Consider the following 22,687-nt stretch of genomic DNA (forward strand, 5'->3'; position numbering starts at 1 on the left):
TAGAAAGGACCTTAAGATGATTTAGTTCCAACCTGATATATTCTTAACAAGTTAAAGTTTACAATTTTTTTTTCTTACGAAAAAGGATGTATATATACTTAATTTCTATGTGATTATGTATATTGCATTATACACTCACCTTCAATGTGTTTATATAAATTGTAAGTATAAATGTTCCAGAGGCAGGAAAAGTTCATACCAGGCAGATAGCAAGTAGAGAGGGCATGGTAAGTATTTATTTTCCTGGCTGAGTATCATAGTGTGAGGTTATATAAACTGATGATCAAGAACATGTTTTGGCCCGTGGAACTAATTCCTGTTTTAGAGCTTCTACTAAAACAATTTATTCTTGCATTAAGGTCTGGTTTTGAGAGGCTTGTCTGAAACATTCTTGGGCAAGATGAAGGCAGGAGAGCCAAAATAGGGTGGGGGGGATATAGACAGTAATAGTTTTGAGTTTGAGACTTCAAAGGTAATCAGCTCTCTTAGCTTGGTAGTTTAACCTTGAAAGTGGAGAAATTGAGCTTTTCTAATTGCTTTTGAGCACAGTATCTCAATAGAATATTGACAGAATTGTATAAAATCAGCAAATGTAGGGTTATATACACAGCAGTTCCCTTATCAATTCAGTTAGGACTAAAATAGATAAACTTCTTTCTGCAATTTATTTTCACAGGCTTAAAATGAAAACATTGTGTCTGTGTGCGTGCATGCAAAAGCTAACTCTTCCTAACTGATGTGTCTGCTATGTTTAAATCTTGCTGCTATTTAAGTCAAAAGCTCTGGCTCATCAGCCTGGCATAAATGGTCATAGTGTATCCACATAGCACTGTCCAGCAATTACTGTTTACTGGGCTTGTTATTTAGCACTAGCCATACCCCATCCCTACAGCAATACACATTTATTCACCAGGCATATAGTTAATGGTTTAATTATTTACCTATAGCTGGCAGGCTTGAGTAGTTTGTGTAAGCATTTTATTCTTAAAGGCCTTTTTGTATCGTAATTTTTTTAAAACCTAGTTTCAGCTTGAAATGTTTCAAAGCTGAGCCCGTATGTGGAAGTAGATAAATTTTTGTGCAAAGTTACAGCAAAGGGTTCTGTGAAAAATAACAACAGAGAAAGTAAACTTCATTATTTTGGTGTCATTTTTCTCTCATGCGTATGTTTATACAGTTAGTTAATAAACCTGTTACAAAAAAAATACCTGGGTTTAAGATGTGCTTTATTTCCCTTTTGATGGCTCAAGCTAAACTTTTTAATAAATTACTGCCAAGTCTCTTAATTCTTTGTGGGATATCTGGTCTGTGCACTGTGACCCACCTTACCTAATAATCCTGCTTATAGCAAAGTGCTGTAGTGTAGCTGATTCAAGAGCACATGTCGATCACACCAGGCTTTATTCTGTCTACTGCTATTTAAAGCTGCCCTTGTTCTACATGCAGACATGCTGCAAGTATTTAAAGGTAAACATATACATATTTCCAGAGAGCCTAAATTATGTGCATTCTGTATTATACAAGCTTTGCTTTCTTTTACTTTGATTTATCACAGGTAACTAATATATTGACTAGAAAGCAGCTTTAACTCCGTCAGTTTGAGTAGCTGCTTAGCGGTGTCAATGCTTAGCGGTGTCAAGCTATCTTTCAGGATCAGGTTGTACTAATCATTGCTTCCATTATAATTTTAGTGTTAACACATGTAATTCAAGTATTAATAAACACTAATGTATTTAGCAACCTTATAGTGTTATTACTTTGTTTTTTTTTTTCTAATGTAAGTTTGGTAACTGGTATTATTTAGTAGGCTAAAGATCCAGAGGAAGAACTCTTTGTTCAGTACAACTTTGTAAGGATTCTTATCTCACTCTTTCCTGCTCTGGGGGGCAAGTGGAATGCAAGCAGGCCCCAATCAGTAGGGCACTTAAGACATTCTTTAAGTCTTATTATTTAAAGTTAAGCATGTGTCTTGCTAATTTAGGTTCTTAAGCTGTATGCTGTGTGCAGCTGGGTTTGCAGAAGCTAGTCACATTCCTAAGAGTTTCACTGGAGTCTGCAGAATTCCATAGAACAGTTCTGCCCTGAAATTCAAGTGAAGATTATTATTATACTGTCCCTGCAGAGTTTGCCTGTGTCAAATATGCCAGAGGCTCCATTCTGAATACAGAATGCAAATGTTAGTCTAAATCAAATATATGTACCAGTTATATAGTTGTTCTGTCTATCTGTTAATTCCAGGGCTTAAAGGTATTGATCTTTTCTGATACTGTCTTCATACATATAAGTGTAATTGCCAACTGGTAAGCAGTGTATGTTGTTTTTTTTTAAGGAAGAAAAATGAATATGTGCGTTCCTTTTGTCAGTCTGTCTCACATGCTTTGAAATGTCAACATCCCTGAAGGATAATAACACTGACTAAAGAAAAACATTTCTAGCAATTTCGCATTTAAAATCTTACTTTGAAGAGAACATGTTGGATGGTCCCATACCCTTGTGCTATATCCAGCAAAATGGTCTATATGCTGGCATACTGAACTGTTTACTCTTTCCTTCTTTTTTTTAATATTAAAATATAGGAAACTTTATAAAGCAACAAGTTTCAGGAGCAGAGCAAGAGTTGCTGGCTCATCTTGTCCTTTTTCATTACTGTATGTGTCTGCTCTTCTGGGAATGCGTGCATGGTGGGAAAACTAAGAAGGTGGCAGTGAACTGCCTTGGAAAGAAGCAAGGGATGCTGATGGTAATGCACTTGCATATATGTCTTGCTTTAAGTACCCACTGATTTCAGTCGATGTACACAGGTATAGTAGAACTGAGGCCAAAGAGATAAATTCACTTAGTTTTGGGACTCTCTCAAGTCTGGTGAGAAGACTTCTGTAACCTGCTTGTGGAGGCCTCTGGCTTAGGAAGGGTATTAAAGGAGCTAATTCTAGATTTATAAGCTGCAAAGTTAGCCTTGTGCTTCCTTCTCCTGTAAATATGACATTGCATTTTGAATCTGCTCTGCATCACAATGAGTTAACATACTGTCACACTGAATGTGGTTGAACAGACTATTCCATTGTCACTAGAAAGTGTCTGAGCAAAAATAGCGGTAGGTTGCACTTGTTTTTAGGATATGAAGAACTAAGAAAAGGCAGTGATGTTCAAATCTGATGACTAAGGTATCTGGCAACCTTCATAGTGCCATGATATAAATCCCCAGTGGACAGTCTAAGTTTTAAAATAAGCAGCACTGGAATTCAAACTAGACTTTGCTGTGAGCGAAATAGATATGATGCTTTCTGAACTGAAGGAGAATGGAGTACCCCTGTGAAGAGGAAATGGTGACAGCTTTGTGTTGCACATTCAGGGACAGCTTTCACAGGTCACATTCTCTATAACAAACTGATATTTCTAGCCTTTTGCCAATTTCTTTGCTTAAAAAAAATGAAGCTGTCAGAAAATATTCCAATTCAGGTATCAGATTTATAGAAGAGTTGTTTAACAGATTTAGATCTTGAAAGGATCATTTGGTTTATCACCATTCTAGAATATCAAAGCTATATAATATTTCCTAGTAATCTTGAGTTATTTAATGTACCTGTGCCTATGGATTATAGGAAATGTGCTTAAATTCTTTTATTTGATTTTTACTTGGGCAGACTAAAATGATTACTGAGACACAAAAAATTTGTGCTGTCTTTACCTTTGCTGGATGAGGGCATTCAATTTTCTTGATTTTATTATTTTAGAATAAAAGAGCAATAGCCATGTTGTTGTGTTTTATACAGCCTGAAACATGGTGCTCAGCAGATAATATAGCTTTACGGACAGAGTCACTGTCTTGGAGGTCTGAAAATAGCTAAATTATTATAAACATTCCAGAAATCACTGTTATTTCTTTCCAAAGTATGTGGAAATTCTCTTGAAGATTTTAAGGCTATTTTAGGCAAGTTGGATGTTTTTCCAGATGACAAATTTTGCAAATCAGTACATCTCAGTTTTCAGGTGGATTTTATTGTTTATGTATGTAAACTTAACAGATTGTACTATTAAATTTTTATATGTGTTCTCTACTTATACTTAATCATGAAAAATGTATTGCTGTTATCTCTACACATGCTTTTGACTTGGCTTTTAATCAGCTGGACTCCTTTTGAATTAAGAATAACATCAAAGTAATAAATACAGAACACAGTGTGAATGAAGAACATCTTGCGTTTTGCATAACAATAATTAGGTGAGCATCCAGTGTCTTGGAAAATGGGCCTTTTTATTACCTGTGTTAGAGTATTGCAGTGGAAGTCTTTTAGTGGATTTAGAGTGGATTATTAGTGGATTTTTTTTAGTGGATTATAGCTATGCTTGGAAGCAGTTATAAAAGCGTGGTTGAGTCAGCTTTTACTGAGGAGGTGAGATTTGGCCTTCTATTTGCACAAAAACAGAAGATTATTCTCTGCATGAAAACTACTGCAGTATTTCCTAAGGATGTAATTTGAAGGCTCAGCGATTAGCTCAGCCAAAGCTTACTGTGAAGAAGGTCTGTGAGTACTAGGAGGAAGGTAAAATTGCAAATGATAAGTATTTGTTGCTGTCCTATACTCCGTTTCCCCCAGTTCTTTTCCATTAGACCACAGCTTTCGTTGCTGTGTTCCTAGTCAAGTACTGCTGAGCAGAAACTGTGTGCTCACAAGAGGGACCTGCTGGAGGAGTGAGCACATATTGGCAGCCAGGCTGGATGATTGTACAGCACTGGAGTATCTGCTTGTGGGTTTGGTGGGGGAGTGTTGTTTTGTTTTTTTTTTTTAAGGAATCTATCACTTCAGTTTTCATCAGAATGGTCCCAACAAAGAGCCATGCAACATGTTTAACTCGTGATACAAGCTGATGTACTGGTAGAGTGCAAGATTTATAGATATTTCTAGATATATTTAAAAGATCCTAACTTGAAATAAATTTTTATGCTGAAGGCAATAATAGCTTTGTTTATACAAAGTGGGGTGAGATGCCTCCACCTATAGGTACTTTCTTGAACCCAGGTATCTCTGTTACTGGAGAATGTAAACACATAATTTAACAATAGCTGTTAAACGCAGAATGGTCTCTGGACCCCCCACTCCATTCTTGGCTTGCCTTTTTTAACCTCTAGCTGTACAACCCAGTCATCAGAAAGTGCTGTCTGAACGTTGGGATTGTTTTATTTTTATAAACACAACGTACAGTAAATTCACTAGTTTCTAGGTGCATCCTGTAAGACTTCATGTAGTACATTAATAGCCATTTGGTAAGCCTGATAATTATTTTTTTTAATGAATATTCAGTCAACACTCTGAGTTATGACTGGTTATAAACATAAATAAAGCTGCTTTTGTATGCTTCAGCAACAGTGATGACAAACCACTGTGCTGCTTGTGACTAGCTAGAAGACTGTGACACATTCTCTGGAAACTGAATTATGTAGTAATTCATACTTGTGTGCTCTCTAAACTTGCTTATTGTAATTCCTTTGTCTAGGCATGAAGCCACACATCTAAGGGACCTGATTAGCACATAACACAGTTGCTGGCTGCATGGTAGGCTGGCAGAATACTGGGTCCCTGCTACTCTTGGGGTACCTTGAATTTTCATAAGTGCATTCCTTTGCAAGATTTTCTCTGCTTTGGAGTCTTTCTCATCTTTCTTTCCTGATTGTGATACATTACTGCCATGATGTTCCACTGAAGTGGGGGGGCTGGAAAGAATAGGAAACCATGGCTTTAACGGTGGCACTCAGAACTAAATTCCTTAACTCCCAGGGAGTTCTTTGCCAGTGGGTAAGTGCTTTCCTTTTTTAACTGCTGCACATAAGTGCCAAATTCACTTGTGAACTCGTGCCATGTTTCATTCAGGCATGGAGGGAAGATGATCTATAAACAATTTTCAGAATTTTAAAACATAATGTGAAAGTAAATGCTTCCCAATTGAATGCTAAAAAGTTAATTGTGTGCAGTTCTGTCTCTAAGGTCAGATTTTGTTCTGAGAGTTTAGAAGGTTAGTTTTGTGGTCTGTTTTACCACACAAACCTACCAGGGCAAAGACAAATAAATATTCTAGATTAGTACTCTGTGAATAAATGTGGAAGTAGCTTCATTTTGGTTTGGTCTGATTTTGCTTAGTTTGAAATAGATAGTTGCTTGCAAAATCTTATAAAGCTAGTATTAATTTCACAAGCTTTAGCAATACACTATATTCTTCCATTTTTTCAAGACCCTTCTTCGAACTTTAGAACCACATATGAATTTTAAGGCACCACCACCAAGAGTCCTAATGTCAATTACTGTTGTAATTGTCACATTTGAAACTCTACTTCATCCTCTTTACAAATATAAACGAACCCAGAATACCTCCCTGGCTTCTCAAATAAGTAAAGTTTATTTGAAGCTCACACACTCACTAGTATTCTGTTCCTGAAGGTATTAGACAACATTAGAGAGCTAGGGATGACTGCAGGAGCAGTTGTAGCCTCTGGCGGCTGGCTTCTTCTCACAGCTGTTCATTCCAGGAGTCTCATTGTGCTGCTCTCTCCTTTTTTTTCTCTGATGTTCTTGTGGGTAAGAATCTTCTCGGGGTACTCACATGGTATGTGCTCCAGCCATAACTTCATTTTCAACCCTAACATTTCCATAATAGTGTGCTCTCTGCATAGTGTGGGTATCAATAAGGACCTGCTTGGCTAAGGGTATTTTAGGGTGATAGGATGGTGGTGGCCAGGAAGTCAAAAATAGGTGACAAGACTGTTGTACTTTCTTTTTTGGAGAGGCTGTGCATTGTATGCACATATCACTTGCCAAAGGTATTATTTCACTCAGCATTACCAGTCTTTTCTTAATCAAGCATTTTGTCATAACATGCAAATTTTGAGCCTTTTTTTTTTGTTGTAGTAGTAATAAGAATTTTTATTGAGTAAAACTACATGTATTTCATATTCAACTAACATGTTAACATACAATCTAGGTGACAGTTTTAGGCCCATATTAGGAAACTTGGAATAATGACTTCTTCAGCAAATATAGATGTATTCAAAATCTTATTATCTTGAGAGCTTCATGTAATCCATAGCAGGCTGAATGCAAACTCTACAAAAGAACCCCTGATTCTCTAGTGTTCTGGGCTGGAAACTCTGGTTCCTTCACTTGCACCAATTATTGGCTTACATATATGAAAAATAAATTTTAGTTTAGTAGCATTATACCCACATCTGTGTAATGAATTGCATAGCCCATGCTAAATAGTTCAGTGTCGGTTGGGGGATATGTTGTTGTCATTGAGCTGTAGAGTCACATATAACAGCAGCACAGTCATTATCAGACAATACCCAAAGGCTTTGAGTCTTCAGTCCATGGAATTGTTGGGACTCCCCTGTAAGAGTGGTGGAGGTGTTCTTGGATTGTGAGGAAGTTGATCTGTGTGATTACTTGACAGCTGCACTTTGTGTACAAAAGTGCAGCTTTTGTGTACAAAAGGATTGGGTCCTTACCTTAACAGTTTCATTGAAGACGTTAGTAAGATCTTTAGAAGTAACATAGGATCATAGAATGATTTGGGTTGGAAAGGACCTTAAATATCGTCTTGTTCCAACCCCCCTGCCAAGGGCAGGGACACCTTCCACTAGGCCAGGCTGGTCAAAGCTCCATCCAACCTGGCCTTGAACATTTCCAGGGATAGGGCGTCCAGAACGTCCAGTACCAGTACCACTCTCACAGTAAAGAACTTCTTCCGAATAGACTGGACTGGGCTGGACTGGAATGGAATGGTTAGGGTTGGAAAGGACCTTAAGATTTTCTGGTTACAAACCCCCTGCCATGGGCAGGGACACCTCCCACTAAATAGGCAGTCTATGTCCCTCCTGTGCTGAGCGCTCCACAGCTGAATGCAGTACACCAGGTGGGAACTCATGGGAGCAGAATAGAGGGGGAGCATCACCTCCCTTGAACTGCTGGCCATGCTTCTTTGGATGTGGGCCATAAAGAAAAAAAAAAAAAGTAGTATGGTCCATGCTTTACTGCCGTAGGAGTTTGTAATTTGCATTGCTACTTGTGACTGTAGCTGTTTACTTCTCCTTAAGTGTTACATGTGCCTACAGACTGGGAGGATCAGGAAAATAATTTCTTTGGATTACATTTGAACCAGGTGCTAGAGGGCTTTTGTTTTAATTGCGAATTTGTTATGGAAAACAATTTAGCCAAAAGGAGAGGTTCAGTGGAAAAATCTGCAACCAGGCTATACATCCCTGTACTACCCTGCGTTTAGCAGTATTATTGCAGTTTCAGCAACTGCTTCTGTGAAAAACTGATGTTAGAAAAGCATTTAATGTAAAATTAGAAGTGGATTAATGCAAATTATGAGCCAGGAATAAGAAGGAAACATCATGTTACTCATGTGCTCTTACCAAACCTCAAGCAAATGCTTTAAAAACCACAGTTCAGTTTTCTGTTCCAACTTTTCAGATTCCAGTATGTGATTGTTTCTCAACCAACTTGGATGCTGCTGTATTTTTCCTCTTGGTTTCAAGAGGTCAAAGAAAGAACAAACTAAGAATGATCTGAAAAAATTAGAGACTTTTATGTGAATACTGGTGAAGTTGTGATTACAAGTAGAAATCTGCTTAACTCAATCTAGTAAGGGTTTTTTGTAAACTTTTAGTAATTTTTTCCCTCAGTGAATTGTCTCGAAGACATATTTATTGTTATGTGCAATTTTTGAGCTGTCATTCCAAGTCCGCAAGTAATAAAACCATAACAACCACCGAAATAATAGTTAAGTTATGTGGATTTGTAGCATTTCAATTGATGAGTAAACCATTCCGGTATATTGGCATTTGGCCACTTTGCTATGTAATAGTGTTTCTTATGAAGTATTGCCATAGCAACAGATCTGGATGACATTGAGTAGCTGGTTGCTGCTGACTGTTGGAAATAAAGCAGACTTTTAGCAACACATGTGTAATGTCTGAAGGTAAAGTAACCCAAAATAAATGCCTGTGCTCTACCGAGAATGTAGTATGGGGCACATCAAGCCAAAGTCTGACTTACTGAGTTATGAATTGAATCCTTCTGTGAAAGTGTTTCTGTACAGTAAAAACAAACTCATGTATGTTAGTAATGTGTGCAGCAGTTGAAATCGGTGAATAAAATAAAGGAAAACTGAGAGAAACTGTATTGCAGATGATTTTGAGCAAAAAAATATCAGTTACTTTAAAGGCTTTAAGACTTCTAGTACTATAGGAAATGCTTTTGGATGGGTAATTTCAACGGAAAAGCTTTTTGGGCAAAGAGGGTTCAGTGAAGATTAAAAACTTCAGTTGCTCTCCTGAAGAACCAGCAAGTGAAAAAAGGCATAAGAAGCAGAAAATGCAATTAATTCAAATGAAGCTGAAACCTTTTTTTAATTAACAGACTTTTATTTAGAACTGTATTTCTTGGTTACTAAGTATTTGTTATGTAACACAGCCAGTTTAAAATTTAACAGAGGGTTTAGATCAATATAGCAAAGTAATATCTTTAGATACAGGGATCGTCACAAGTCCAGCAAAGGCAAAAACCCTGGGGAAATATTTTTTTCTCTCTCTGTTCATTACAGATGATGTTCATAAGTCCACTTCAAAGAGAGAAAAATACAGTCACTCTATGTATCTTAGCAGGTCATAGCAGAATTTACTCTCACAGTAGCATTATATTGTGCCTTCCAAATGAAGTCCTACATTAAAGTATAGAACACTTTCAAGATTGAAATTTAATTTTCTGATAGTCTAATAGTCAGTTTGTCTTTTTTCTTTTCCTTATTTTTTTTCATTCTAAAGATAAAAATACAGACATTACTGTAAAGGATAATATGGATGATTTCGGCCTTCGAGATACATTAAGCATTGCATCAACAGACTCCTTTGTTTCCACAGCTGAGGTAAGACTCTTAAAGATTGTTTCTTTAAAGTTTCATTGATCTGTTTGAATAGTGAATAGAAGAATCTTTTTTTTTTCTTTTTTTTTTTTCCTAATTATTATAAGCAGAATATATTTCTCTTATGGGAAAACTAGAAATTTTCCTTGCTTAGCTGTAACCAGCTTCCTAGCAGTTTGAGTTATGAAGTTGGGATCGATTTGCCTTTATTCTTTCCCCTTTTTCTTTTTTTGCTCTATGCACTGGCAGGATGCTTCCCCAGCTCTTTCTGAAAAGAAGTTGCTTTTGAAAAATAGATTTTCATGAGTGAAGAAGCACAATCAGTTGAGGCTATAGCAGTTCCTTTCACCATGAATTGCATTTTTCTACTCTCATTTTTTTCCTGCTGCTTTACCCTAATATAAGGATGTGTGAAGAAGGCTTTGTCTTTTTTGGAGTTAGTTTTTTTTTCCCAAGAGGAAATAATTAGACATTGGCAGCTACCTATTTTAGTAAGTGCCATGCACAATATAATATACTAAACCAAACTTTCCCTAATCTTCTTGGATAAGACCACAAAGGGTGCATAAAGAAATAATCTTGGATCACAGGGCATTGTCTATTAGCTGATATCTGCTGCAGCTCCCTTGAAGTATTTGAAAGAATTTTATATACAGCAACAAACTTATTTGAATGAGGAATATCTCCTTTTATAGTCTCTCAGAAGCTGGAGTGATCTTGAATAGCACTCTTCTCCAAATTGCAGGAAAGGCAATTGGTCTCAATAGATATGCTTTGTGTTAGATATTGCTTTCATACATGCACTACAACTAAGCTACTAAACTTAGTTGTAAGAAGAGATGTGCATACGTGTTCTTTGCAATTACCATTTTGGCTGTCTATTATATGGTTTGTTTTTTCCAAAGCACAATTACCTTGATTTAGTAATTCACATTAACTTGTGATTATCTTGATTTAGTAATTCACATTAAGTTGTGATAGTATGCCTAGCATTCATTTCTAACAAAGACTGTGTCTATAGAGACTGGTTAGTCTTGCCTTCATTTGGACAAGACCACAGTTCAAGCTTGCTTCAACTCTTACCAGCTCTTGGGAGGAGCTGTAAACAATTACTGTTTGTACACTTGGTATCTTTTGTGTTTTCTTTTCCCCATGAACTTTCCTAGTGTTTTTGCAAGTACATGAAGATAAGAACAATCCATTATGCTCATTTGTGGGTTTTGGCTTAAAAAAAGACAAAATAAAAAACAAAGCCCAGAGTGTATCACCTCAGTATAATCACCATCCTGTCCCAAATCTGAATTGTCTCAGTGTTTGATAAAGAAATGTTTGTGTCAAAATTGGCAACAGAATCGTATTTACATATCCTGAAAAATATTCTGAACATTTTGATACCTCAAAGCCACTTCTGTCAACTCTTTCTTCCAGAACAAAATTATGAGGATTTTCTCTTCCTTTCCAGCTCTTGTAGCCTTTGCCAATAGAACAAGCCCTCTGATCTCCTTTCTCAGATTTTATTGAAGAATCTATTAAAATTCTCAGTTGATAGGAGCCCTGAGCATTAAGAAAGCTAAAACCAACTTGAAGTTTAGTGTTCAAACCAGAACACCAGCAAAATTTTGGATGAAATATGAATCACTAGGCTTAAACCACAGGGCCAGTTAGTTCTCGGGTAGTAGCTACTGAGGCATCATTGTGTGGCACAGGTAGAATAAAGCTGTGAATTGGTCTTCCCTTATGAATATAGTGTTACATTGATGTAAAGTTTTTTCCATCCCCTGGGGGGAAAAATGCTTTGAGTTAGTACTGCAAATAACTATGGCAATCAGAGAGTAATAACCACTTCCCAGTGTATTTCAGCTGTAAGTAAAGAACAGTAATTGCTTTAATGTAACTGGATTAGAATTGACATACCAGATGTTTCTGTTCTAGACTTGATGATGACAGGTAGCTTCTTGCTTATCTACTTCTTTCATTTTTATTCTTTCATTTGCAAAAAAGTGGAATGTTTCAGGCTAAGAGGTCTGAGGCTTTTTCAGGTGTGGATTTGTCTCAGCTCATGGACCAATAGGCAGTTGTTCTTCTGTCCTGTTCTCCCTGACTGCAGTTACAGTTTAAGTGATCTCCTGAACTCTTGTGTGCTGATGGAAATGTTTAGCGACGTTTTTAAATCTGAAATTCATACATGTGTGTATGCTGCCCTGTGATTTTGCCCTACTGAAATCATTAGTGATTTCACCTTCTGGGAAATTACAAAGTAGCAGCATTTTCTGTGGTCACATTTTCTTCCTTCTACATTGCATCCTGTCCCCAGCAGCAGGGCTAAGACTCCGGTTTTTGAGACTGGAAGCCATATTCACGTTTCAGTGCTGACGCACAGTCAAGTCAAATTTAGTTCACTGCCCTCAGGAAGGATAACAGCAAAGATACAGGGAAACCTAAAACAAAACAAGGATGTTTTGATGGAAATTAGTAGGAATACTGCTTAGGAGGCAACAGGAATGTTGTCCTGTGTTATGTTAGGACAAAACATAGGAAGATGGCATTCAAGAAGAGAACTGTGCAAAACTGGGACAGTTGGCAGAGCTTAACTCGCATGCCCTTTTGATGAGCTCTACAGGATAGCAGCAGGGTATTCCAAAACTTCATCTTGACAATGGATGATAATCAAGAGGATTCTGAGGATCATTCACTTGATGATTTCTTAAACAGAATTGTACCAGTCTGGACACCTACAATACCCAGGTGTCTGCTGAATCCCTATAAAGATGAGCCAGACATACAGTTACCATCCCCAAACCAGACAGATTTCTGTTCCTAAATACATGGAGGCTCTTGGAAGCACCACGAAAGGGATGGTAAGCACAACCATTTGCCCTAATTAAGTTACTGATACCATATACTGTGATAAATAATGGTATTTTCTTCCCCATTTTAGGCCATCTGCCATCAACTTATGTTTGAGGGTTAGTATTCTTTTCATATTCTTGCTGTCTCATCCACTGTGTGATCAAAATACCACCACCTTTGGCAAGAATACAGCAGTGAGTGTGCCAGATAAAGGTCTCCACCCTCTCTTTCCTGGCTTCTTTTCCATCTTTCCAATAGAAGCTCTTTCCTGCTCTCCCTGACAGTGAGCTTCATTGCTGCCTCTCTGTTGTCAGTGCCCATGCATTTATCATGTCTTATTTTCATATCTTGACCAGAACTGAATCAGTAGTTCTATTATCAAATAAACTTTGCTTTCTTTATCAAAAGCAGAGCAAAGGAGATTTGTTGATTTGTGAATAAAGCCTTAGCTTCTCCGTTCTTTACAAGTAATTCCTTTACTAAAGTTGTCTTTTTCTCAGTTCAAATCTATTAAAACAAAACAGTGCAGGAACAAGCAGGCTTTGATAACAGGAAAAGAACACCAGTTTCCATATGCCTGTAATTATTTGGATATGGCACCAAAACCTTCAAAGTGTGTTATGCTGAATTTTAGATTCAGAAAGTACTCAAAAATAACCCTATTAATGAAAAGTAGGGTTACCCTTTTCCTGGTTTCTCAGTAGATGTTTTATTCCATTCCTGAATACGAGAGGGAGTAATGCAGTCAAGTATTAGTATCATGTGTTCCTACAGCATTTTTAAATGAGATTTTTGGTGGTTTGGGTTTTGGTTTTTTTTGTATTTCACCACAAAAATCAGAGATAAGCCTTGCTGTGTTCTGACTGCCCTCAGAATTGTGACCATAATCACTGATCGGATCTTCTCAGGACTTGCTGTTCTCATCCTGGTCACTTCCTCCATGTTTATGTCACCTGCCCAATTTGACAGGAATTATTGTCTTACCTAAGAAACAAATGAAGTACAGCAGTTCTGTAGTCTTAGCATGCCCTGGGATTGTAAGCAGCTCCTTATTCTAACAACTTTAATGAGGTATTGAGATGCCTCATATTTATAGTCTTAAAACCTGTGAAGAGAGGGAAGAATTAATCCCAAATCCTTTCATTCTGCTAACAGTAATACTATTTCTTTGAAAAAGCTGTACCTGAAGTGCTCCTAACCACTGCCTACTACTTTGGCCAAACTCAAAAGATTTTAGGGTGTCTGCTGAAGCTTGATACCCAGTAATAAAGCTTGCCCATATCATCATCAGAGACTTTCCGCTTCCCAATAATATCAGTGGTGCTATAGGCAACAGAAAAGTTCTGTTCCACTTTGAGAAATGTCTCCCATTCCTATGTCCTGTCTGACAAATTCCTGAAACTTCATGCTTCATTTCTGTTGGATTTTAGGGTGTTTTTTCTATTATTTGTGTTGTGCATGCTTATAGATGTTGCTGCCGTTGAAAAGATTCCATTATGGAGAAAAGTTTTCCAGGTGGCAATGAAGAGTGTCAATGGGAACCAGGTTCTTTTAATTCCACCAAGGACAGCTGTGATTGCTTTCTGTATGGCTATGAATAGAACAACTTAGATCAACAAATCATTAAGTGATGCTCTAAAAGCTTTAAAATTAATAATAAAATTTACAATTCTGGGGTTGGTCCTGAAATCCTAGCGTTGTATGGTATTTACATAATATACTAAATGTTTTCATTTCTAGGACATGTAGGAGTTTCCTCTAATAACCACTGTGTTCCTATATGCTGACTGTTTATACTATACAGGTTTTATTTCTTAGAATATATATGCAACATTTGTAACAAATCCCATGTATTAGCACTGAACTAATTGTTGTACCATAATACATCTTTGTAGGCAATGTGTAGGCAAGTGCCAGACACAGCACGTAGCCCAGTATTGTTCCACATGGCAAAGAGTAGTACCACCACTGATGCACACAACATAGTGAATTTACTTTCTTCGTTATGCTTAAAATTAATAAAGTTGCAGTAATAATTCAGATAAAATAATGTTCTGGATGTGTGTTTTCCTCAAAAAAAAGGATATCAGGTGTCTTATATAAAAGTAATTATAGAGTTCATGAAAATACATTAATTTCCTTCCTGTTTTATTCCAGATAATAAGAATGCACCACTTTATTGTTGCAGTTTATTGAAGTACTGTCTCAAATGTTTTAGTTGGCAATCACCATCACATGTTTAACTCCTAGAACATGTTTCACACTCATTCTGCAGCTAATCATGTTTAAAATATATATATATTAAAGGATATAAATGCCCAGAGAAGAGTGATCATCAGGCTTTTTAATATAGGCTAAGCATAGTTTCTCAGAATGCGAGGAATGCTGACTGTGCCAGTAAATTGACCTGTTTATTAGTGGGAGCAAGCAAGAATTCCAAAAGGTCTAGCAATGTTTATTTTTGTTACATTCAAGTGGGTGGTTATTTTGGTAGCCAACAAGATCTTGATGCACAGCTGAGAATTTTTTCTATTTATTAAGAAGCAACTTGTGGGTGACAAATAAGAGTGCTGAGTCTGGTCATTAGACCAAAGCAGCCAGGGAATCCCAAGCTTAAAAACTATAGCAAGTTCTAGAGGTTTGATGCTTTACAACAGTGGTTGCAGCATCTCTTAACTAGCAGATGCAGCTGTAAAGCTGAGCTGCCCAGAGAAAACTGATTAGCATCTGAACAAAACCAGCCCATGTTGTAATCCTTGAAGGCTGTTTTCCGTCACTGTGTAGAGGCACAAGTTATCACTACAAGCTTTGGAGTTTTGAAGATGTACGTAGTATTTCAACATAATGAAGTTAGGTATCCACTGGAGGTCATCATAAATGTCCCATGCAGTGGTCACCAACACTATCTTTCCTGAGCCTAGAACGGATAGAAGTAAACCATTACAAGACCAAATTGCCAGTATGGATAATTCATTTTTTTCAGCTCTTCTTTGAATACATTTTCATATTCTTCTTCATGTATGACACTGAGGAAATAGCAGACATTTAGAAGCTGGCACGTCAGGTCCATTATCACAAGCCTTTGTTACTTGCAGCTACCAGCACTTTTGGTAGCTGTGCATGAAGCCCTTTTTCATCCTTAGTGGTGTGTTAAGAATTTCAAAATGGTAGTGGCTGTGCAAAATGTTCGCTACAGAGTGGCAAGAAAGGACTCAAGGAGCTCTCAAGAGTCCAACTTACCTGTGGTGACAGGATGTGGGATGCTGGGGCTTTCTGCTAACTTCTGATAAATTCTGAACTGCTGTTGAAGAAAGTTATGTGGTGCATAGGGAAACACAGTGCAGCAAAAAGCATGTACTTGAATATATATATATATATATGAAGGTATGCCATTTGATATAAGGCCATTACAGGGAATCAGCTCTTTCAAAATGTACCTTTCTCTCCACATTTTTTCTCAAAGGTAACAAGTTGTTGGAGACTTTTACAACAATGAGTTAATTTTCCTTTTGATGTCAGCTTGAGAGGCTCTTATCTAGAAAATGTTGTATGCTCTGCATGTTGTTAAACACTGTATATAATTTGTCCATTCTTCTGATAGCTGAACTCTGCTATGTTAGTAACGTGGATGTGTGTTCTGAGCGTTTTCAACTAATTTTATTTTGAACCAGGATGCTTTTGTAGCAAGCTTTTGCCTTATTTCATCTCGAAGAGAATAGCCATTACTGAATGTTTACAAAACCATTTTAAAATATAACACTGTATGTTACATATATATATATATACTGTTTGTATCTACATATAAAATATTGACATATAATATATTTTTTAAATACCAGAAAGCATCAAAAGAAAATCCATGATGACTCCAGGAGCATTATGATGCAGCTTCAGAGCTTGTCTGGAAATCACCTTTTGTAGCTAAACTTAGAGGTCATTTTAGTTTCTGGTTTTTGGTTTGGTTTGTTGGGTTTTCTTCCTTTCCTTTTTTTGCATGCCAAAGTCAGTGATAGAGGAATTTGCACCCCCTTTCCAAATGATGTTGGTTGGAACTAACTTCGCTCTGTAATCAAAACCATCTCCTCAGTGGAAGAAGTTATACCCTTCTCTGTTTAGTAGCCTGTTGATTTAACTGCTTTCTTCATTTGAGCACAGTAATATGCATTTCAGCAGTTACACAGCTACTTATTTCATTTGCCAGCATGAGAGGAAGTTAAAAAAAAAAAAGGCTAGATATAATCAAGGGCCTTATTCAACTCTTGGGTATCAGATTCGATGTTAATCTGTAACCACAAAGGCTACAATCAGGCATCTTCATGTGCTAAACTGTTACCATCTTCAGCTTGCTGGCCGCAGATGAACATTACCTGCATCTGACTCTGGAAATCACGAGTCCTAATTTAGTCACAGTCAGTTTGCCTAAATGCCTGAAGAAGGTGATTTGCCAAGAGTTCTCTACAGAAAACAAATATAATCCCTTTTACCACAGAAATTATAACCTTCAAGAGAGGGACAGCTGTTTACAAAGTGCCTATGTGTGCACAACTTATTTCTTCTCATGCTTTACAAGTGAAATAAACAGAATGTTTTATGGCTTCTCTAATAGCTGGATCAGGTAAGAAATTAATATCCTTATTTGTATTCTGGTTTGGTCTTTATTTTGGAAAATTTTTATGTATTATTTCACTGTTTCCACTTTTTTAACCATAATGTAGAAAACTAAATTCTGGAGTAAAGATTTTTCACTTTGTTTTGTTTATACCTGTTTTAACTATTACACTGTATATACATGTGTATATATATGTATGCGTGTTATATGTATGTGTCTGTTTGTATAATGATTTCTTATATCTGAAAGAAATGAATACATTCCTGTTTCTTCCACTTGATTGAATTATTAATTCCTATACGGTTCAGTTAAAAGCTGGGTGGCTTCTTTTGTTTAAATTTGTTTAAAAAAGTAAAGAACATCAGTTTTCAGGTTGGCTTTTTTGAATTAGTAAATCCAAAACACAGTTCAGTGCTATGATTAATATTGTTAAATTGGGATAAAAACTTTGGTCTTCATAGTTGGAAATCTTTTTTAGGAACTCAGCTTATTCTACTCAGTTCTTCCAAGCAAAACAACTGATAAACAAATACATACTTTCAAAATGGATATACTTTCAAGCTAGATGAAATCTAAAAGTGTACCTTACTCATTTAAGTATGATATTTTGCTGACCTTAAAGCTTTTATTCCTACACTCCCTAGCTGTTATCACTAGAGTCTCAGTTTGAGAACTCTGGAGAAATCTGTATAGGAATAGAGATGTTACTTTTTTTTTACCCAAGCAAATCAATTTAAAATGGGTCCTGACAATTTTATGAAAGGAACTGTATGTATTTGCTTGTGTAAAAAGATACTGGTACAAGTGATTCAAAACATCTGTGCTGAAATCTCTGTAATACGTTCATGTGCTTAAATGTTTACATGGATATAAACAGGTACTGGCACTTGTTTATATTCTTCCCTTTAGCAGGCAAGCCTGCTTGGCCAAACTGGTGTTGCTGTAGTAGCCTCAGTTGAAGTCTGTAGAGAAGACACACTGGAGGCACACTCAATATCTTTATGAAGTCTCATGCCAGAACTTGCCTGTATGTCCTCAGTGACAGGAAAAACTTTTCAGCATGTATTTATTTTAAAATTTTAATGGAAATTTAGCATCAACTTATATTTTTAATCTGATTTTTTTAATCTTTCTGGTTTTATATGGGCCAATTACTGTGAGAATTTTATCTCATAAGATCTTTCTAGGCTCTGTTATGATAGCCTAGAAGCACAGGTTGTTTCCCCCATGCAGGATATTCAAAACTAAAAAAGAGGGGGGTGTTAAAAAAAGTTAGAATTCATTTTCTGATCATTAACAAAACTGAAAGATGACTTTTTTTTTTGGATCCTTAATAATATGATGTCATGTTCGTAGTGGAAATTGTAGCTAGCCATTATTTAGTGGATTAAATATGATATCCTGTAAACAGGCGTTCTCTATATTATTTACATGCTTTGATTTCATAACCTGATTTTGTTTTTTTCTCCCTCTAAAAATGTCTATGAGTTCACATTATTCTATCTCATAACCGCAGAATTAAAACTGCTGAAAATTAACACATTTTTGAGAGCCTGTAGCAGGATGCTGAATGCTCATGCTTCATACAATATGCTTTGGTAACTAGCAGACATATCTACTAGGGAGACAAAAACAGAAGTGGAAGGATGTTACTATTTCCAGCTTCCTAGAGCTTTGCATGGTTGTTCTGTACTTTGTGTCCCAACTTTTGGGGGGTTTTTAGCAGCTTTGAGACCCATTAGATTTAACTAGGCAAATTAGAAGTGCAACTAGGCAAATTAAAATCAGAACTAAGCTGCCTCCATTTAATTAATTAAACTTTTGAAACTTAAAATCTGAAACTATAGCTTTCAGATTTTAAGTTATGTAATAATTGTGGTGTTTCTCTTCTCTTTACTGGTTGAGTGTTCCCCTTTTGTTTTAAGCAGATGCAGAAAAGGTTATATCTTTCAGTAGAATATCAGGAAAACTTCTTTGATTTACCTTTACAAAAACTGTGTAAGCAAGCTCTTTAATGATTTCAAAAATATTTTGTTTCAGCTTACAGAGCACAGAGAGATTCGTAATACATACGGTCTTGATTCCCTTTGCCATTGCCCGTTGTATGAAGAAGCTATGCACTTAGCAGAAGAAGGCAAAATTTATTCACGAGTGTTAAGGTACTGATTTACCTCTACTTAATTATTTCTGTGAAAAGCAAGAATTAAATTTAAATGTACTATACCAAACTCAGTTTTTAGAAGTTACTTGTACGAGATATGTTTTCTGGAATTAGACTTAGTTGAGTTTTCTTGTGCTTCCCATTTTTCACGGTATTTGAAAACTTTTCTGTTTTATATAGGACTGAAATGTTTGAATGTCTAGGAGACAGTGACTTCCTTGCTAAGCTTCACTGTATTCGACAAGCTTTTCAGGTAAAGGAGAGTGATTTGTTTGTCTGTCTTAAGCCTGAAGTATGTGGAGGTTATCAATGCAATTTTTATAACATATGCTGTAATTAATTATTTTATTGTTGCTATTACATTTCTGTCATTCTAAAATTTGCAGAGGAGTCCCAGTTTTATGATTAGCTTTGTAACCTTTGCACCAAAAGCTGATTAGGAATTGGCCTACTATGCTAGAGGTTATAATTATATTAAATTTGATTGAAGTGTTTAAGGTCACTTAGTATAACCTGTGAATTAATATGTCTGTTTTTTCTGAACCTTTTCTAGGTAATTCTTTCAGAGACAGCAAACAGAATATTTCTTGCTGAAAGTGGAAGAAAAATTTTGTCTGCTTTAATTGTGAAAGCACGAAAGGTAAAAGCCTTTTTTAAGTAACGTTTCATTGTTTATGCAACTTCTACCAGAACTCACTTTCCAGTGAATATAAACCATGTCTTTTGTGAAGTTTGCTTGATATTCATTGCTTTTACTTTACAGAATCCAAAGAAATTTGAAGATGTGTTTGATGAAATGATATATTTTCTGGAACAAACAGATCACTGGGATAATACTGAAATGGAACTTGCTGCTACAGGAGTGAGTCTGAATTTCTGAAAAGTGCATCTAAAAATGACTAACATCTAAAAAAAATGAAAAACATCTAAAAATGAATTTTTACAGTTCCGAATGGTGGGAAAGGCAGCTTTTTTATGTTTACATTGCTGATTTAGAGAAATGGCATCCACCACTGTAGTTTAGTACCAGATAACATGTAATATTTTATCTTCTCCTTTACTGACAAAGTAACTTTAATATTCATTAAAAGCAATTATAAATCTGCATGTTAATACAGAGTTAGAATGTGGTGAATGCTGAATTCCACTGCTGAAAGAGAAACTAGGTCATGTTCTGATTTAATATAGGTGAAAAACCTGAATTTTTATGATGTTGTTCTGGACTTCATACTGATGGATTCATTTGAAGATTTAGAAAATCCACCAATATCTATACAGAATGTAGTAAATAACCGCTGGCTAAATTCCTCTTTTAAAGAAACAGTAAGTATTTATGTGTCATTTTCGTAGTCATTATTCTATAGACATTAGAACAAGTAGATGGTATGATAAATGTAACGTTAGTGTGAGCATTCTGATATAAAATTTCTGTATATACCACAGCTGTTCTTATGGCAATCTCTGCTTTATATTCGTAAAGCACAATGTAAAAATGAGCATAAATCCAGCAACTACAGGAATCAGACTGTGTATGTTGTCTTGATAATTAAATTAATAATAAAAGCATTAATTTTGAAGCAAAGAAGCTACATCGACCTTCACTGTGAAGTCTAATGCAGCTTCCAATACAGCTGAATAGGTACCTGAAATATTTCTCAGAAAAAATAAGCAGGTTGTATTATCAGGTTATTCATAATAGCAGTTTAAAAGCTACAAGTCTGAGCCCAAAATCTATAAAATGATTGAATGTATTGGAGAAACACTTAAACTCATTTTTGCAGGACAAGCTATCTCTGAGGAAGTGGAATTTTAGAAGGGAAGTTTCTGTTAGCCGTGTTTGAGGTATTGGAGGTTTTGAGTCATATACCAGAGATTTAGCAATAAGGCACAAAGTTGCAAGCACACAAAAGTAAATTAATGAAATACAGGCATTCAAATGTTGATAACATTTCACGCTTTCAGATGCGCCTATTTGCCAGAAAGATCTCACTCCTCTGTTACAGGCATACAGGTTACTACCATGGTCAGCTGGTAGCGTAACCACTCTCATTTCACACACTTATATTTGTAAACTGCCATTTTTTCCTGTATTTATCTTTCAATTGAAATATTCCCTCTAAAGGAAAAAGAGGAAACATGCATGTATTTATTTTTGTAATTATGTGATAACAGTGTTTTGTGAGTAGTAAATTATCTTGCAGTACTGAAGGAGGATCAGATGAGAGGAAAAAGCCTAGTACTGGTATCAGTATATTGTCTTTCACAGGTCCATATTTGGACAAAACTCCTTAGCTGAATCTGAAGCTATTGCAAGAATGTTTTTGCTAAAATGAAAAAGGACATTGCAATGTGTTTGCATGCTACTTAATATCTAAAATAGTTACTTATGTCTGAGTGCACATTTTGGTATATGAGAGACTGGTCCTCAGTTGAACCCCGTGAATGTTCCTAATTTTTGCAGCTAAAATCAGTCAAGGATGCCAAATAATATTTGAATTAAACGAAAGAAAATGTTGCAAAATAAGATCTGGAAATAACAAATACGAACTACAGATAATATTATTTGTTTCAGCTGATATTTTACAGTTTTAAACTTTGTTATCACAAGATTGAAACTGAGGAAATTAAAAATCCCCAAAGTATAGAAATACAGTATTCTGCAGCTCACTTCTTTTTGAGATGAAAAATAATTTCTCTTATAGTGAAGTTACGCACAGTTTGGAGCGTGTTTGTTTGGGTTCTTTTATTTATTTATTTATTTACATTTAGGCTGTGGCTTCAAGCTGTTGGTCAGTCCTGAAGCAGAAGAGACAGCAAGTGAAGGTAAGTTGCCTTGCAAATTATGCTGACCAAAGTTACTGATCAGCTCCTAAGTATCTGAAGTTCTGTAGCTTTGGCAAAATAAATTACGTATCAATCCTTAATCCTGTAGTCATGTTCGTTTAAACAAGAGGCTGTCAGTTCTAATTTAGTTTGTGGAGCCCTAATACCAGTTTTTTAGCAAGAAGTCTTAGCTGAAAGATTTTCAGGCTAGTTTAGGTCCAGTGAGCAATGGTGGCAGTCACTTCTCTGACATAGCCCCATACATGCACCTCAGATTTTTGCAGATCAGGGTCATTAATCTAGTATCTTGCCTGCTTATACTGGGA

The 22,687-nt window shown here is 36.1% G+C and overlaps 1 protein-coding gene across 2 annotated transcripts in view; it reads left to right on the forward strand.

Annotated features, from left to right (window-relative positions):
• MIGA1 (mitoguardin 1) overlaps positions 1-22,687 on the forward strand; it is a 40,786-nt gene that overhangs the window by 13,835 nt on the left and 4,264 nt on the right. For both annotated transcript variants that reach the window (XM_057416966.1, XM_057416958.1), the window contains exons 8-14: positions 9,821-9,921; positions 19,418-19,536; positions 19,719-19,791; positions 20,092-20,178; positions 20,302-20,400; positions 20,727-20,861; positions 22,308-22,361. In XM_057416966.1, coding sequence (XP_057272949.1) covers positions 9,821-9,921; positions 19,418-19,536; positions 19,719-19,791; positions 20,092-20,178; positions 20,302-20,400; positions 20,727-20,861; positions 22,308-22,361 — 668 coding nt within the window. The remainder of the gene's footprint in view (positions 1-9,820; positions 9,922-19,417; positions 19,537-19,718; positions 19,792-20,091; positions 20,179-20,301; positions 20,401-20,726; positions 20,862-22,307; positions 22,362-22,687) is intronic.

Source organism: Pezoporus wallicus, unplaced genomic scaffold (assembly GCF_028554395.1).
Source record: "Pezoporus wallicus isolate ANWC-B61680 ecotype Strahan unplaced genomic scaffold, APGP_CSIRO_Pwel_v1 contig_5908, whole genome shotgun sequence".
In the NCBI taxonomy this organism is placed as follows: domain Eukaryota; kingdom Metazoa; phylum Chordata; class Aves; order Psittaciformes; family Psittacidae; genus Pezoporus; species Pezoporus wallicus.